At 42.0% G+C, this 19944-nt stretch overlaps 1 protein-coding gene across 8 annotated transcripts in view; it reads left to right on the forward strand.

Moving 5' to 3' along the window:
- Positions 1-19944, forward strand: part of reln (reelin) — a 515746-nt gene that overhangs the window by 448928 nt on the left and 46874 nt on the right. For all 8 annotated transcript variants that reach the window (XM_046864386.1, XM_046864387.1, XM_046864388.1 and 5 more), the window contains one exon: positions 19622-19836. In XM_046864386.1, the coding sequence (XP_046720342.1) occupies positions 19622-19836 (215 nt within the window). The remainder of the gene's footprint in view (positions 1-19621; positions 19837-19944) is intronic.

Genomic DNA, 19944 nt, shown 5'->3' on the forward strand with positions numbered 1-19944 from the left:
GAATATTTATAAGTAATTATAACAGGTTATAGTTACTCCTAAATATTTAAGTTAAGTTGAATTGACGGTAATGGAATTAACATTACACTTATTTGTCTGTTCGTCCACCAAACAGACAGTATAATTTATATTAATTCTATAAAAGAGGTATCTCCCTGGCCAAGAAAGACGTAACCCCCTCTTACTTTATACCGTAAATTAAATTAAAAGAGCAAGTAGTTCAGACCGAATATTGCAGGAACTTTGCATTTACGAACGTACCCAGAGACGATCACTTGTGAACAATATGGCGTTTAATAAATGAGACAAACACACAAAGAACTAGCTACACAAACAAACAAAGAAATGAAGAAAACAAAAATAAAATAAAGAAAGGTTAAAACTAGGAAAGGAGGAAGAGAAAGAAAAAGAAGAAAAAGAGAGTGAAAGAGAAGGAATGGAAATGCTCATGCTTCAAAATTAAACACACCCTAACTGGGAAATCGTCACAGGAAATTAAATTCACCTTGAGATTCACTATAACTTAAGATAAGCATCTAAATTCGTTGGTAAAGGAAACGGTTACTTGCATTGGCTTGTTGCACAAGAGGCCGGATGCGAAAAGGAAATCTTTGAAGAGCCAGTTAGGGTGGGGTCAGATGTTCCTCCAGGTTCTCCTGAAGATCAGAGCGGTGGTTGTTCTTGGAAGTGAAGCTTGCCGGAAGATCTTGAAGAACGAGGGAGTCGATTCCAAGCTGTTTCGTACGTCTGACCAACGATTGGTGGTGTTCGTGATATTTTAAAGGTCTCGAACTCCACCCATCTTTGGGGGAACGGCCAATACTAAGGGTTGAGATTTTGGAGGGAAAAACTCCCCATTGTTCCATGTGTCTGTGGGCATGGTTTGGATTATAGAACTTTAAAGTTTTATCTGAAGTGTATTGAGATGGTATGGTGACTTTCCTGATCCAATAAAATGTACCATTGTTTGAGAAGTAAGTTACAGATAATTTTGTGGTCATTTGGATACTAAACACGAGAGGATTGATGGAATCACGGCAGCGGTACATTACATACATAGATCAGTAGTCAAAGTGTAACTAATGTTACTACAACATTATGTTCTGATAAAAGAATGAAAACACAAAACAAAATGCACTTTCATTAGGAAAGTGAAGAGCAGATAATTTTGTATAAATTCTGACCTCAGGCCTTAAAAGGACATACAGCATTAGAACAGGTATACGTTAACGTGCTGGGACCAGTAATTACCGTATAACGGATGTTAGTACAATGTCGTATTCTGATAAAATGAAATGCACCCTTGTCAGGAAAGTAAAGAACAGATAATTTTAAGTCAATTAAGCCTTAATAGAAGAGACACATTAATAGAGTTACATTAATAGGATCTTTAGCGTACAACTATAAACAATAAAGGAGATACATACAAGTATAGGTTAATGTCGTGGGGTGTGGAGCATCTTATTCATTTTGTTTAATTAGAAAAAGGAATGCTTTATTGTATCAGTGTGTGTGTGTGTGTGTGCATGGTGTATGTGTGGGTGTTTTATGGTCGAGGTCTCTATGCGGTCAACAGAGAACCTGCATGGGGTTATCTCGTCTTGTGGTAGGATCCAGACCTTCTGGAGCCAGTTGTGTGTGGGTGTGTGTTTTAGGATTGGGGGGTCTTTGTGAACTCAACAGGAGTTCAGGGACTGGTCCTGTTCAGTGTCTTCACAAGGGGGGGAGTGTGGCACTTATGACTATTTTACCCCCAATAAAAGTTTCAACTTTTGATTGAGGTGAAGATGTCATAGGTTAAAAGGAATGCCTGGGACATGAAATCTAAATGATCTGTGCCAGACGCTACATCACACAGGACCTGTCTTGGTCCTGTCACATCAACACTCTGGTGAAGAAGGCCCAGCAGCATCTGTACCATTTGAGGTGCTTAAGAGACCCTAAACTACCCTCTTAGGTGCTAAAGACTTTCTACATCTGCACCATTGAGAGCGTCCTGAGGGGTAGCATCACTTCCTGGTTCAAGAACAGCACTATGCAGGACAGGCGAGCCCTCCAGAGGGTGGTGCGGTCAGCTGAACATACCATCTACACCGAGCTCCCTAACTTGCATGACATCTACAGCACGTGGTGCCGGACCAGGGCCAGGAAGATTGTTAAGGACCTCAGCCATCCAAACAATGGATTATTTTCTTTGTTGTGTTCAAGGAAGCGCTTTCGCTCTTTGAAAGCAAACACAGAGAGAATGAGGAGGTTCTTCCCACAGGCCATTTGGAGTTTAAACCAGGAAACACCCAGGATCTAGTACTGGAACTTTCTCTTCATCTTCAAACTTTTTAAGGCACAACTTTTTTGCACTATGGCACTTTAATCTCTGGACTGTCACTTTAACTCTGGACTTGCACAGCACAGTGCACTTTATACCACACCATACTGCTCACGGTCACTTTAAGGAAAATCACGTCAATCACCTTAAATTTTACTGTTTTACTGTCATACGCATCCTTGTATACACACTTTTTTTTCACATATATCTTTATATATTTTATATAGTTTATACTTTTTATGTACCTTTTTTTTTTTTCTTGGTTTATTTTCCCTCATTCTATTCCCTCATGCCGGACCATCGTAAAAAGCATTTCGGTTGTCAGTTGTGAAATGAGGTTTATTGGATTAACAAAAAATGCGCAATATGCATCAAAACGAAATTAGACAGGTGCATAAATTTGGGCACCCCAACAGAAAAATCACATCAATATTTAGTAGAGCCACCTTTAGCAGAAATAACAGCCTCTAGACGCTTCCTATAGCCTGTAATGAGTGTCTGGATTCTGGATGAATGTATTTTGGACCATTCCTCCTTACAAAACATCTTCAGTTCAGTTAGGTTTGATGGTTGCCGAGCATGGACAGCCCGGCTTCAAATCACCCCACAGATGTTCAATGACATTCATGTCTGGAGACTGGGATGGCCATTCCAGAACATTGTACTTGTTTCTCTGCATGAATGCCCGAGAGGATTTTGAGCAGTGTTTTGGGTCGTTGTCTTGTTGAAATATCCAGCCCCGGCATAACTTCAACTTTGTGACTGATATCTGCTGATATTGAATGGAATCCATGCGACCCCTTAACTTTAAGCAGATTCCCAGTACTGGCCACACAGCCCCACAGCATGATGGAACCTCGCCCAAATTTTACTGTGGGTAGCAAGTGTTTTTCTTGGAACGCTGTGTTCTTTTGCCGCCGTGCATAACGCCCCTTGTTATGACCAAATAACTCAATCTTTGTTTCATCAGTCCACAGCACCTTATTCCAAAATGAAGCTGGCTTGTCAATATGTGCGTTTGCATACCTCAAGCGACTCCGTTTGTGGCATGTGTGCAGAAAAGGCTTCTTTCGCATCACTCTCCCATACAACTTCTCCTTGTGCAAAGTGCGCTGAATTGTTGAACGATGCACAGTGACACCATCTGCAGCAAGTTGATGTTGTGAGGTTTTTGGAGGTGGTCAGTAGGCTGTTTTTGACCGTTCTCACCATCCTTCACCTTTTCCTTTCCAATATTTGATGTGGCCTGCCACGTCTAGCCTTAACAAGAACTGTGCCTGTGGTCTTCCATTCCCTCACTATGGTTCTTACAGTGGACACTGACAGCTTATATCTCTGTGTTAACTTTTTGTAGCCTTCCCCTAAACCATAATGTTGAACAATCTTTGTTTTCAGATCATTTGTTGTTTTGAGACCCCCATGTTGCCTTTTCTCATGATGAGATGCACCTGTCTATAAAGTTCAAGGCTTAATGAACTCACCAAACCAAGTGTGTTCCAATTAATCAGTGCTAAGTACTTACTGTAGCTAACCCCCAACCAGACAAAGGTGAAGCATACTGATGTTTCAAAAAGCCTTTATTTTGTGTTCAGCCATCAGCCTTTTCTTTGGGAAACACAAAATCTACCTTTCCTTGATGAAAAACCTTTTCTTAGTGAAACACCGTAAGAGCTACAGAACAGATAAATAACAAAATAATACCATCAGCTCTTACAAACATAAACATGAATAGCCATTTATAAGAAACCCTTTTGTAATGTCACACAATGATGTCACAGATGTGACAGTGATAACACATTAAAACACTTCTTCACAGTTAAATAGATAACCCACATATTAATGCATATACACATTAAACAAATCAAACATAGTACCTTGTTCCCGTTCCAGCGAGGTGCTTAATTATCCCTTACTTTCCTTAAGAACCTTGTACGATTTCAGAGCATTTTAGCGACATGACTTTCCTTTTCCATGTGTGCGTCACACTAACTAGTTGGGGCAGAGTTAAAGGATTATACCGTATGGGGGCGGGGTTAAAGGACTATACCATATGGGGGCGAAGTTAAAGGACTATACCATATAGGGCGGAAGAGACCAAACAAAATGGAGCTCAAAAGGATTACCTTATTTACTCTTTTCTTAGAGTTAGTTACACTCCCACCAATCATGAGTGAATAATGGGATGTACACAGACTACATTAAGCACGAATGATTTAAACTGAAAATGTACCTTTCCGGAACCCGTATAAGGACAAAGACAACTTATGCCAAAGTTGGAAACTTAGCAACGACTATGTACTATTATGCACTATAGAGGGAAGGAGCAGATTTAATTAGACTCCAGCAACAGAACAAGCTTCTGATTGGGTGCTCAACTTCTGACAACTCGTGAAGACGCTTAACTTTCTTGCCAAGCTTACGGTCACCAAGCTGGAGTTTAACTCTCCGTACAAGTCCATCTTTGTCAGTAGTGACTTTTGAAACTCTACCCAATCTCCACTCATTCCTCTGCAAATCCTCTCCTTTCAGGATTACGATATCTCCAACTGGTAAATTCCTTCTTGGAGCATGCCAGCGCCGCCTAAGAGCTATGTTGGCGAGGTATTCCTTTCGCCATCGACTCCAAAACTGTTCTGCAAGGTATTGAACATGTCTCCACCTTTTCTTGCCATACATATCTTCTCTGATGAATTCACCTGGAGGAGGTAAGGCCTGGACAGATTTCATTTTCAGAAGATGATTAGGGGTGAGTGGTTCGAGGCCATGGGGATCACTGAGATTGTCAACAGTCAGAGGACGGCTGTTGACTATAGCCATAGCTTCATAGAAAAAGGCCCGTAACAAAGCATCATTTAGTCTACCAGAGGAAAGGGCGAGAGTGGATCTTAGGACGCTTCTCACAGTCCTTATATGTCTTTCCCACACCCCTCCTGAATGGCTAGCATGGGGTGCATTCATTCTGAAGTCGCACTGCCTATTTGCAAGAAATACAGCAAGACGATCTGCATCAACTTCCTTTAGAGCTTCTCTGAACTCATTTTTGGCTCCTACAAAGTTGCAATCTCAATATGGACAGCACGGGAACTAAGACAAGTGAAAAGAAGACCATATCTCTTGTTCTCTTTTCTTCCTTGTTTTGTAAGGAATGGCCCGAAGCAATCCATGCCACAGAAAGTGAAAGGAAGGGGATGGCTCCAACCGTTCTGGCGGTAGATCGGCCATCTTTTGCTCCTTCATAGGTCTGCATAGCCGTCTACAGATGACACAATGACGAATGTAGGATGCAACAGCCCGGTTGATTCCTGTAATCCAGTAGCCACTGCGCCTTATTTCGTTGATAGTAAGACCTTTACCTTGATGTTTCATCTTTTCGTGATGATAAGCAATAATCATCCTTGTGATGTGATGATCTTTGGGAATGATTGCAGGGTGCTTGAAGAAGTTGGGAAGAGAGGAGTTGCATATACTCCCTCCCACCCTGATTATGCCGTCGTCATGGAGAAAAGCGTCAAGAGCGTGCAAAGGATTATGCCGTGGTAGAGGGATTCCTTTGCTCAGCAGTTTCAGCTCTTCTTGATACACATTTTTTTGCAGAATTTTGATTAGATGATGTTCTGCCTCTTCACGTTCGGTTACAGTGGTGAGATTGTTTGATCTGTTATTGCTTATGCGCCTTAGAATGCGTGCAATTGCTCGTATAGTTAGCGACCAAGATGAGAACTTAGACAGACGATCAACGACGCTTACGTGTTCCGTGGTTTTAGTGCTAGAACACTCCTGACCTCTGGATCTCTGACTGATAACTCTGGTACTTCCTCTGTAGCCAGCTTTATTTCCTTGTTCCATAAGAACTTAGGTCCGGCAAGCCAGGTAGATAATAAAAAGTCATCTTTTTATGTCAAGCCCCGGGAGGCGTGGTCAGCAGGATTCTCATTTGTCGGGACATATCGCCACTGTTGTGGGGCTGAGCTGAGCTGAATCTTTTGAACCCGGTTAGCTACAAACGTGTGGAACCGTGGCGCTTCATTTCTTATGTATCCTAAGACCACTTTAGAGTCAGTCCAGAAGAATTCCTCTGCATTAATGTATCCCAATTCCTCCTTAAGCATGTTGCTTATTTTCACGGAAACAACTGCTGCTGTTAATTCTAGTCGTGGGATGGCTGTGACTTTGGTTGGAGAGACACGTGATTTTCCTACAACCAAGGCACAATGAATATCTCCCTTTTCATTTTGAAGACGCAGGTATGAACACTGGCCGTAACCCTTCATACTGGCATCAGAGAAGTGATGCAGCTCTGTCTTAGAGACCCTTTCAAATCCAGCAGGTGAGTAGGTACGGGCTATGGTAAAATTATCTAAGTGGGCTAGATCTCTTTTCCATTGTTCCCATTTATGTCGAAGCTCATCAGTAAGAGGATTGTCCCAGCCAGTACCTGCCTGCACATCTCTTGAAGAATGCTCTTTGCTTTGAGGATGACTGGCGCTACAAACCCAAGAGGATCGTACAGTGAAGCTACTGTAGATAAAATGCCGCGTCGCGTTGCAGGCTGTTCTTTGAGGCTGATGTTAAGCTTGAAGCGGTCAGACTCCACATCCCATTGAATCCCGAGAGCTCTCTCGAGTGGCAATTCATCAAATGAGAGATTCTTATCCTTCACGTTGGTGGCTCGTTCGGAGAGTGGTATACTCTCTAATACCTTTCTGTCATTGGACACAAATTTATGTAGTCGGAGACCGCCCATGGTGCAGAGTTCACGAGCTTCCCTGGCAAGCTGAATGGCATCTTCAGTGTTTTCGACGCTTGCGAGCCCATCGTCCACATCAAAGTTCCTCATACCAAATCTTGAGCCTTGAGGGTAGATGTCGCGATTCTCTTTAGCTAGATGTTTCATCCCATAGTTTGCACATCCCGGAGAAGAAGCTGCACCGAACAAATGTACCTTCATGCGAAACTCGGTGGGCTGCGAGTTCAAATTTCCTTGCTTCCACCAGAGGAAGCGCAAGAAGTTGCGATCAAATTCGACCACATGGAACTGGTGGAACATTTCCTTTTAAGGTGAAGGAGGCGCATAATAGCTGAGCCTTTGTTGTCAGGCAGGCTGGGTCTGGTTTTGAAGGGCAGAGGCATTTCATAATGTCCAGACACATTTTTCCTTATTCCCTTCTCCAGTATGTTAAGAAATGTAACAATTTTGCTGTCGTCATTGCCATCTTTGAAGTCAGACTCTAGAACGCGAATGACATCGGTAGGAGTTAACGGAGGTAGCTCTTTAACTGTAATTCTGTGACACAAATGATGTGTGCTCAACGCATTCTGGGTTTGTAGTGAGCGCCCTACAATACTCCATCCTAAATCAGTCCTTACAGCATAGGGTTCCTCGTCATCTCCTAAAAGGACCTTTCTTGGTGCCATAGCTCTTGAGCAGTTGTAGCCAATCAAAAGACCTACTACACAGTCCTTCAGTGGTTGTATTTCATCCACTATTTCTGCTAGATGACTCAATTTTTTAGCCGTCTCACAAGTGGGAATGTGAGAGCGGTTGACAGGTATGCAGTCCTTTGTATAGGTGACCAGAAGATCGACCTGAACTGCAGAACTATATCCTCTAACACGAAGCCCAGAGACACCTTCGCTTGTGATCACCGTATCCCTGCCGCTCATAGTCGTCAACTTCAGTTTCACAGGATACTTGTCAGCATTAAGACCATCACTCACTTTTGGTCAATAAACGTAGTATCACTTTGAGTGTGGAGCAGTGCATAAACGAGTTTCTCAGTGGTTGGATCATTTTTAGATGAAACCCAGACTGGTATCACCATAGATGTGTTTGATGAGCCTTCACCTGCTACTCTGAGTGACGTTGCAGCAGCGCTCTGATTTGTTTCTGGTTCTGATGTAGTCCTTTCTCTTTTATAGTTGTCATCATGCAGGGCTGTAGGATGCTTTCCTTTACAGTGGTTACAGAAAAGACGATGACGGCAGTCTCTCACGCTGTGGCCGGGTTTCAGGCATCCATAACAGAGTTTCTTCTGCTTTATATATTTGCGTCGCTCAACTAATACCATCTCAGTGAACTTGTAGCACGCGTGTAGTTGGTGTCTATTATCTTGACAAAGGATACATGAAACCTTAACTTTCCCTTGTTCTGACTTGTGTTTTTCATTTTTAGTGACTATTTGGGTGGTAAACACACTAGCTTTGGTTTTCTTTACATCTCTGAGGTTTCTCTTCTCAGTGATAGAATCTGACAAATGAAGTGCATAAAAGGACGTAATGGGATTGCAAGCAATCTTGGCTTCATCTGACGTGAATCTAGCAAACTCTTTGAAACTTGGGAATTCTTGATTTTCATTTAAACTTTGCGTGACTTGTCGGTTCCAGCGTCAAGCTGCCCAGTCTGGTAGTTTGTGAACGAGTTTCCGATTTTCTTCCCACTCGTTTAATATGTCGAGACCCTTGACATGAGGCATGGCATCTTGACAAGCATTCAGAAAATCTGAGAAGCGTCTCAGTCCTTCAGCATCCTTCGATGGAATTCTCGGCCAGTTGGTAAGCTTCTCTCTAAACGCTCTCTGAATGGCGAATGGCTGGCCAAAGCGACGATTTAGTTTGTCCCATGCGTTTTGGTATGCTTCATTGTCATTTCGGTAAAAGTTGCCATCTAAAGCCTGCCGTGCAGGGCCACCAACGTACCTTTTTATGTAGTATAGTTTTTCGGCTGGCGTGATTGCCCTTTGGTCTATGAGTGAAGTGAATGCTGTCTTCCAATTAATGAATTGTTTGGGATCGCCATTGAAGACAAATGGCTCAGGAACAGGAAGCCTATTTAAGGCTATGTTGTCTTGAAAAAGTTGAGTGAGAGAGGGAATGTCTTTATGATGGGGCGTTGCAACTTGAGAGAGGGGCACTGTAGTTACAGGTGTATTCTTTGCTTCCATGTTCCTTTCCTTCTTGAGATAAATAGCATCCTTGTGATCCGTCTCCCTTTCGTAGATCTTCAACATGGCTTGAGCGGCCCTTATCTCTTTCGCTGCCTGTAATCGCTCCAACTTACGCCTTTGTGCCTCTAGTGCCTTGCGTTGTTGTTCCTCTAGTTCTCTTATAGATGCCTTTTGCTTTTCTTCTTCCAGCAGCATCTGATAATTTGCTTCCTTTACTGCTAGTTCAGCTGCTGCGTCCACGCGTTTTACTATCATGGATGAAGTTATGGAGTAGTGATCGGACTGGCTGTGACTTGTCCAAGAAGCTGCGGATCCATAGACAGACTTTGCATAGTCGTGGCGGAGCAGTTCGTGAAGGCGGTGTCTTTCCTGCGGCTCATCAAACCCGCTTTCCTCATTTATAGCTCTGCTGTATGCAATGTTGATGATTTCTGTGGTCACAGCTTCACACGTATCAACTCTTCTTCTTATGTCGGTGGAGGGTGAGGTGAGATTTAGAATTTCATAATAAATGTTCATCATGTCTTCTTTACTTTTCTTAAGCTCGTCAATGAGATGCCAGAGCTGACTCGCTGACATATAAGTCCTTAGCTGATCTCTTGCCTTCCTTGCGTGGAGCTTCCACTGTTCATACGTGGCAAACAGCCTTTTCTCTTTTCTCTTGGACTCTTCATATTGATGCGCGAGCATCTTCTCTGTAGGATGGCGTGTGCGTTCAGAGCGTCTTGGACCTCCAAAAAGAGCATTATCATCCTTTTTAAATTTGCCTTGGAGATCAGTTAGACATTGTTGTTTAAGATAAGATAAGATAAACCTTTATTCGTCCCACAGTGGGGAAATTTCTATGTTACAGCAGCAAGACAAAGAAATAAAAATAGATGCAAATATATATATATAAAAAAAAGAATATACAAAAAAATAAAAACAGAAATAAAAATAAATAATAATAATAACAACAAAGAAATAAAAATAAATGCAAATATCTAAAAAATAATATACATATACTACAATACCAGTATATATACAGTACAATGTAATAATACAAATAGGAAAAAACTAAAGTACGCTTTTTAAGTCATGTTTTAAGGTAGTATTGCACGTAAATTGCGGGTAATATTGCACATAATATTGTACCTGATTCGTTTAATAATATTTCACACAGATAAAGTTATTGCACATCTTAAAAAGTAATAGCAGTGTTGTATGGTGGTTACTGGGAACAGCTTTGGTTGTATAGTCTAATAGCAGCAGGGAGAAAAGACCTTCTGTATCGCTCCTTCAGACACTTAGGATGTATCAGTCTGTCACTAAAAGAGCTGCTCAGCGATGTAACGGTTTCATACAGGGGGTGGGAGGCGTTCTGTAGCAATGATGATAGTTTTGTTACCATCCTCCTTTCTCCCACCTCCTGTACAGTGTCCAGGGGAATCCCCAGGACTGAGCTGGCCTTCCTGATCAGCTTGTCTAGTCTCTTCCTGTCTGCAGTAGATATGCTGCTGCCCCAGCAGACCACCACAGAGTCAAAAAAGGTCTTCAGTAGCTCTCCCTGTACTCCAAAAGACCTTAGTCTCCTCAGCAGAAAGAGTCTGCTCTGCCCTTTCTTGTAGATTGCCTCAGTGTTGTCTGTCCAGTCCAGTTTGTTGTTTAGGTGAACACCCAGGTATTTGTAAGAGTCCACTCTCACAATGTCCCTACCCTGAATGTTCACTGGTGATAGAATTTGTTTGTGCCTACGGAAATCCACCACCAGTTCTTTCGTTTTCCCCGCATTTATCTGGAGGCAGCTCCGTTGGCACCAGTCCACAAAGTTCTTTATAAGTCCACTGTACTCTCTGTCATCATCATTCGTGATCAGACCGATGATGGCAGAGTCATCAGAGAACTTCTGTAGGTGACAGGTTGCTGAGCTAAACATGAAGTCTGCAGTGTAGACGGTGAAGAGAAACGGGCAAGAACCGTCATGGGCTCCAGTATTGCAGACAATCATGTCAGACTCACAGTCACGAGTCCTCACATACTGTGGTCGGTCTGTGAGATAGTCCAGTGTCCAGGCAGACAGATGATGGTCCACTCCCATGTACACCATCTTATCCCTCAGGAGCGCAGGTTGGATGGTGTTGAAAGCACTAGAGAAGTAAAAAAAACATGACTCTCACAGTGCTCCCAGCCTTTTCCAGGTGTGAAATAGCCCGATTTAGGAGGAAGATGACTGCGTCTTCCACTCCAATGCCAGGTTGGTAGGCAAACTGAAGTGGATCCATTGATGGGCTCACCAGAGGTCGGAGATGAGTGAGCACTAGCCTCCAATGTTTTCATCAGATGCGAGTTCAGCGCTACTGGTCGATAGTCTCCAAGTCTTTTGGCGGCGTCTTTGGAACAGGCACCACGCAGGATGTTTTCCATATCTGTGGCACCTTTCCCAGCTTCAGGCTCAGGTCAAACATGTACAGCAATATGCCGCACAGCTGGTCAGCACAGGTCTTAAGTAGCCTGGAGCTGATGCCGTCTGGGCCTGCAGCCTTCCTCGCTTTGATCTTCCTGAGCTCCATTCTCACCTGGGCTTCTGTAAGGGGCAGTGTGTATTGGATGGAGTGTTGACTGGAGGGAATCGGCAGGGGGGGGGGAGTTAGGTGTGTTGTGTATTGTCTGTGAGCTGATAGCAGTGCAGAGAGAGGTGGGGCTGGAGCTGCTTGCTGTGGAAGCAGAGAGGGGGGATTGCAGCAGGGGGGACTGGATGGGGGCAGGGGAGAGTAGCTGATCAAATCTGTTAAAGAATAGATTGAGATCATTCACCCACTTCTGGTCACCCACAGCCTGAGAGCTTGACTCCTTGTGACCAGTGATGGTTTTGAGCCCCTTCCATACACCGCTGACATTGTTCTGCTGCAGCTGATCCTCCATCTTCCTCCTGTAGCATGCTTTTCCTTCCCTGATTTAACTTCATTTGTTTCCTTCAGACACGGTCGCTCTGATTGGTCTACCATTATGTGGGTTTCACCTTGTAAATCTTCATGCTGGTAACCAGCCATCTGCTCCTCCACCTCTATCTCATTTCCTGACTGTGACATTATCACTTAGAATTTTTAACTCTAATAACAGAAAAAGACCCCCTTAACAGATATGGAAAAGCCCTGAATATGAACTGTATAAACATAAAATATCAGAACATCAATTTAAACAGCTGACACATATGCATGTACATATAGACACTAGAATTATTGTAAATATCAGTGTAAATATTACAATGAACAAGTTATCAACAATAATAAATCCAAATGAGGGAAATGTGAATGTTAAATCCTCAATAAACACTGTTAACTAAATGGATAAATGCAAAATCCAAAAAACAAAAATCTATGTCCTTAATTAGACAAAGTCCATGTGGATGCCTGCAGGCATGGGTGCAAATATAATCACAGTTTATCTTGTTGCTTTTGTAGTTGAGCCGTTGAGTATTGAATGTTCAGTCCGAGAAGCCGTTCATCCGTTGCTCGTCGTATTGTCGTACTATAGTAGATTAATACTCACGACCTTGCATCAATGTTCGTAAGTGTGGCTGTACTTGACTGTTGCACCGAATCTGTGAGACTGCTGTCCGAAATATAGGTCAGGCGCGAGGAAGCAGCTTGATGAGTCCACGCTGATGCCTTGTGACGGTGATGTAGCAGAAGCTGTAAATGGCGCTGTGAAGACCCTCCGTGGCCCGTTGTAGATAACAGTTATTGGAATCGATGCGGGTCAAGCTCTTACTGTAGCTAACCCCCAGCCAGACAATGGTGAAGCGTACTGATGTTTCAAAAAGCCTTTATTTTATGCCGTCAGCCTTTTCTTTGGAAAAACACAAAATCTACCTTTCCTTGATGAAAAACCTTTTCTTAGTGAAACACCGTAAGAGCTACAGAACAGATAAATAACAAAATAATACCATCAGCTCTTACAAACATAAACATGAATAGCCATTTATAAGAAACCCTTTTGTGATGTCACACAATGATGTCACAGATGTGACAGTGATAACAACACATTAAAACAATTCTTCACAGTTAAATAGATTAACCCACATATTAATGCATAGCGATTCCAGCGAGGTGCTTAATTATCCCTTACTTTTCTTAAGAACCTTGTACGATTTCAGAGCATTTTAGCGACATGACTTTCCTTTTCCATGTGTGCGTCACACTAACTAGTGGGGGCCGAGTTAAAGGATTATACCGTATGGGGGCGGGGTTAAAGGACTATACCGTATGGGGGCGGAGTTAAAGGACTATACCATATAGGGCGGAAGAGACCAAACAAAATGGAGCTCAAAAGGATTACCTTATTTACTCTTTTCTTAGAGTTAGTTACACTTACAGGTATTCAAATCAACAGAAAGTTCACAAATGATAGTCTAAATAGATGCATTCTGCAATTCTACCAGGTCCTTGTTTTATTTATCCCATCACCATCACATCCCATTTACCTTTAAATGTATAGGTCTGATACAGTTAACCATAAGTGGGAGTGACAATTTATAACTGCCACAGATCACATCATTGCACAACACTGAATACATGTGCATGGAAGAGCCACATTTCCTAGATTGTAAATATTTTGGTTGCTGCATATCCCAGCAATGCCTCAGGCAGTACATATTTCCCTTTTTAATTATGTAAGTAAAATCTTTCTTTTTATTAAATATAACACATTGTATTAAAATAAGTCTTTAAAAACACTTAAGGACACTGTACAGTAGAGTGAAAACATTGAATCAAACAGCTATTTAACTGTTAAAATTTGCCAGAAAAGCTAATCTGAATAGATGAGATTTGAGGCATGATTTAAGAGGTCAGACAAACACTTCCACACATATTAATTGTGGAAGAGAATTCCCGAGATGAGGAGCAGCCCAGCTAAATGACCTTGACCCCATAGTGACTAAAAGACACTACAAAGGACCAAGCCTTAGAGGCTGCCACACTCGAGTGCGCTCTGACCCTAAATGGACCAGATGACCCGTAAGGGGATGCAATACCGTCAACAATCCATCTGCTGAGGGTCTGCTTACGAGCATAAAGGCCTGTACTCAGAGGGACGTAGCAGATAAACAATTGTTTCGACTTCCTCCAAGGACTTGTCCCAGCCTCTGGGTGCCATGGAGTAAACTCTGCCCAGAAAATGTCCCGAGACGAAGGCGTGATACGCCAAAATGCCAGATGCTTAGACTTTAATGATGAATGGAGTCAACCCTTTTGCAAACTGTTCCTGCAGATACTTCAGCACTGAACCAACTGGGCAGTGGACTGGGTCCAATTGGTGCTGAGCGCACCACACAGTGAACGGGAACTCTGGATTGGAGAATGGTCTCTAATACCTCGGTGGAGGGACCAGATCCTTGGAGCTGTGCCCCTTTAGGGTCAGGGGTGAACTATTGTGCCCACTGATTGAGAGAGAAGATATCTCCTCAGAGGACTCTCCCATGGAGGCTGCTTGAGGAGGGCCACGAAGTCAAGGGCTACCAAGAGGAGACGGACTCCATTCCGGTGAACTCTCTCCAGAACTCAGCAACGGGGCGGAACGCGTACAGGCGCACTTCAGGCTGGAGGATATATGATGGGAGGGTCAGCTGATTGTTTCTTGGCTTCCTGAAACCTTTTGACTACCAAACTAATGCCATCACCGAAAAGGCCAGCTGCATGGTCTTATTCCATGTTGGAGCGCTTTGTGAACAAACAGAAGCTGAAGCCAGCTTCACTCCATTTGCGTTTTATACTTCCTGGTCATGATGTCACCCCGCCAGTGACAGCCTGCTTCAAATTTTGACTTATTACACACATTATTCAAAGCATGGACAACGCAGTCACGTTTCCAACATGTTCCGATGCAGCTCAAGTTCCTGAAAGGGGAACAGGGGAGATATGCTCGATGGAGAGGGTTATAGTAAATAAACAGGCAGCTGAGTCCTGGACCAATTAAAGATTATGAAGGAGTTTGTGAGGTAACCCGAACAGAACAGAGTTACAATAATCAGTGTGTGAGGTAATTAAAACGTACAAGAATAGCTGTAAAATTGGATGTGAGAAATGGAAGAACGCCGAGCGTGTAATATTGTTTACATGCTTTTTTCAAAAGACAATGTACTATCAAGGATGACACCCAGACTCTTAACCTAAGAAGATGTGAAGATTATAGAGTTATCAACAGTGTTGGGCAACGTTACTTTTAAAAGTAATGCGTTACAATATTGAGTTACTCCCCAAAAAAGTAACTAATTACGTTACTTAGTCACTTTTTATGGAAAGTAATGCGTTATATTACTTTTATGCTACTTTTATGCTACTTGTATCTCTTTCACGCCTTACAGGTGTAACAGGTGTAATATAGATAATTGGCATTAAGAAATCAGTTATATTAGGGCAAAAGACATGTCTTAAACATTTAAAATGCTTAATAATTCTAAGAGAACAATAAGATGATCGACTAAATTTTGACCACAAGGCTGAACACTTTCCAGTCGCACTTCTGTACACTGCTTTGCAATCCGCCTCGCCGTCAGGAATGTAAATGTCGTTCGTGTATATAAGGTTAAGGGTGTGGGCTGCACACCGGTGATGTGGAGGGAGAACATACCTTTCACTGTCATCTTGTAAAACATCGTGCAAATCCATAAATATGACCTCGTCCTCGTCTACATCATTCTCTGCTTCATCATCAGCTTGAAACATTCTGAACGCTTTTACAAAGTTCGTGCTATTATCAGTGATCGTGGCAGTTATCTTACCACAAAGAGCAAATGAGCTGTGAATTTGGTCTCTCTCTCCGCTGCGATGGCATCGTACATGTGTCTCCCACGGAAAACTTTTATTCTGAGCAGTCAATAGATCTGCAGTGGTGTCGGCAAAAGTTTTCTATATTTCTGTCTCCATTTCCATATATGCAACATTGCATAATGTTGCATATATTCAACATTATATATACACACACACACACACACACACACACACACACATATGTAGTGCTGTGCTTTGCATGCAGATGTTTTTTTTTTTTTTGAAGTGGTATTTTTTGCAGTTGACAAGAGCTTTTCACCAACACATAATCTACACTTAACCATTATTCCTTGCTTCTTTTCCTCGACTATTTCAAAATAATAAGAATACTTCCATTACAGTTGTCAGGAATCCCCCTGCCACGCCCCCTTCAGCGGCTGTCAAACCTCGGGTTTCCCCAAAGCACCTCGCTCCTTCTCCCGTGTGTGCCCCGGCCGCACGGATCTGCTCGTAATCGAGCTATATGGGGAACAGCTGGGGCTCGTTTCACACGCTTATTCCCAGCTCCTATAAAGACCCACATTCACCCACACTCCCGGTCCGTTATTGCATGTTCGTGTTGGTTCATATCGGTGTGCTCGTACGTCCAGTTAACCCGCTACGTACGTTCCGTTTCGGACTCCTCGCGCACTCCACGGCTGCGCTTCTCTTCCGAAGCTCCCCTCGGACTATATTCGCGGATTATGCCGAGTACTGTGAGTGCTTTTGTGTTGGCTCTGCCTGTTGTAAATAAAGCTTCTGTTTGCCGTTACTCCGGCTTTCGCCTCCGTGCCTCGCCTAACAACAGTAATGTAATTCTCTGGTTTGCCATCTCCACTTCTGACCAGCTTCTGTTCCCGTTGCTCGCACGTATGAGTGCACGATTCTACGTGACTACGTTAATTTTAATTCAGTATTTATTTTTTTATGCAAAATAAATTAACTGAAGTAACTCGCATTACTTTATATATAAAAAAAAAAAAGTAACTCGGATATTAATGTGTAAATTTATAAAGTAACGCACGTTACTTGTAACGCGTTACCCCCAACACTGGTTATCAATAGAAAGTGAGTAACTATTGAATTTTGACAAATTGGACTTGGTGCCAACCAGAAGAACCTCTGTTATATTGACCTGTTTTGTCAATATTCAACTTGAAAAAATTGTGCGAGAATCTCTTCTAAACAATTTAAAAAAGAAAAGGAAAGAAGAGTACAATTTGGTTTGGAGGACAAGTTAAGCTGGGTGTTGTCAATGTAGCAATGAAAATATATGCCATATTTCCTAAAATAAAAAAAAAAAATTACCAACAGGTAATAAGTAAATGATAAGTTGGATTTGGAAAAATTTATTGCACCACTAGTTCTGCAGCATTCTGCATGATAGGCTTTCTGATCCTGCATAAAAAAAAACACATCTGCATGCAGTCTAGTTCTAATGAAGCTAGGCTGCATGCAGATGTTTTTATTTTTCGTCCACTGCAAATGATCCAAAAACGCAACTGTGTGACTTGTGTTCAACCTGCCCAAGTTCTCCCAAACCACCCCACTGCTGCGCTCCATCCACTGGCTTCCAGTTGCTGCATGTATCAGATCCAAAACACTGATGCTTGCCTACAAGGCCAAAAATGGACCAGCACCCTCTTACCTCAGAAACCTCATCACACCTCGTTCTGCACCACACTGAGATCCTCCAGCACTGATTGACTGGTATCACCTTCTCTCAGGGTAAGAGGTAAGTATACTTCAAGGCTCTTCTCTGTTCTGGCACTGAGGTGGTGGGATGAACTTACCGTATATGTCGGAACAGTGGAGTCTCTGGCTATCTTCAAACGAAAGGTGAAGACCTTCCTTTACTGAAACACTTAACCTATCAGCCTTCGCCACAACTTTTGGGATTCACAGCTGAAAATACCCTAACTAAATTTAAATGTTAACAGTTCCTGATAAAAGTAAACTACAATTTAAATATATTTGAAAGACATTTTGAGCTTTACTGTCCATTATTCACAGTTGATAGTGCTCAAAAAGATAAGTAATAAAAAGTTAAATATGATTAACATTTTATTTCTTCATATATAAATACATGCAATCAGTCCTGGAGCAATCCAGAAAAGTAATCCAGAAAAGCCACATGTCTCATGAAGTTTATATTTTACATTGAATGAAGGTATCCAGGAAAATGAGATTCCTACAAACATTTATCTAAATTCGCCCCTCCACGCCCCACCTGGCCCAAATTTTGGGACTTACAGCTGAAAATGCCCAACCAAAATTAAAATGTACAGTTCATGAAAAAATGGGCTTCATACAACACTTTTGACATACAACAAAATTTGTTTTGTTCTAAAAAAAAAAAAAAACCCTCAACAGAGAAGTAGGCTGATTTATCTGAAGATGTAGTCTAGCGTACAAGTGTAGAATTATTTATTGCTAGAGACTCAAAGCACTTTTGTACGTCGCTCTGGACAAGGGTGTCTGCTAAATGCCGTAAAAGTAAATATCATTATGATCAGCCGCGTGTCTTCTTGGCACTAAAAATATAAAAAAAAAATACAAAAAAAAACAGGAACACAGAAAAAACATTGAGGTTATACCACTTAATTGTGAAAAGTCCAAAACAAAAAGTGTGTAAGGTAAATAAAAGGTAAAAATACTACAAAGAATATAAAAAATACACCATGGGAGCTATTGCGAGAGGATGCTACTAATGCAGTGCCATTTAAATCGCAGTCTACTTAGATATCTTGGTGGTGATACATTCCTCACTTAGGATTTCATACTACTATGTGGATGGCACTCAATACTCCCATTTCTCCCAGACACTGTTGTTTCCATTCAGATGTTGGCATGTCTGGCAGCATGGAGAGCAGTTTATCAGCAAGGCTACTTGGATGCTGAAATGAGCTATAATAATATTTATCCACACATAATCTTGTGATCTCCACACGCAAATTTTTGATCTCACCTTTAGTCTCTGTGTGCAAGCTGGGAAAACCAAGACAACATGGGTGACACACTTTGGTGTCACAGTTGTAAAAGTGATGTCTAGGCCTGTCTGCTGGCATTGCACGAAGCCCGAACATTTTCAGGACCACACAGGTCACACAAATGCTTGTTCAACCTGGACTACTGCAATGAACTAATTACTTGTTAACTAATTGAGGAACATTTGACCTCTGTAACTGATCCAGAACGCAGCTTTATGACTTGTTTTCAAACATATAAATCTTTCTCTCTTGTTTTAAGCTCTTTTCTCTCTAACCCTTTGATCCTGACTGGCACTAATTAAAACACAGAACACTCATTAGAAAAATTCAGCACAGATGTACGATCAGATCCAATCAGATCTTTCAATATTTTTTCCTTGCAAGTTGGAAAAAAAAAATAGAAAGACCATTAGAAACTCTTTTCGATATGTAGAGAAAAACAAAGGACTTGTATCTCTTAAGATCCAGTATGACTCTAAATCTGATACCTTTGTCAGTAAAATGATTTCTATTTGTTTAATGTACAACTTTGTTCACTGTATTGTACACTGTACTGTTTTGCTTATATTGCAGATTGCAGTTGGCTGCAATATGCCAGAAAGACATGCTGATCAACATGTCCATGTACAATATTCAGTAGACTTTGGTGTCTCCTGGAAGTACCTTGTGCCACAGTGCCTTCCAGCTGACCCTCACTGTGGAGAGCAAGTGTCCCTGCCATCTGTTTTCTTTGCTGCAAAAGGCTGGAAAAGAGCTGTTTATCCTCTTCCTGACAGCCTTAAAGACATGTAAATAAAGGTTTTTAAACATCATTGTACAGTGTTTACAACCACAATTCCCAAGTTTGTGAACATGCGCAAAATGCAAATGAAAACAAAATGCAATTTTTTTTTTGC

Source organism: Silurus meridionalis, chromosome 13 (assembly GCF_014805685.1).
Source record: "Silurus meridionalis isolate SWU-2019-XX chromosome 13, ASM1480568v1, whole genome shotgun sequence".
NCBI classification, from domain to species: domain Eukaryota; kingdom Metazoa; phylum Chordata; class Actinopteri; order Siluriformes; family Siluridae; genus Silurus; species Silurus meridionalis.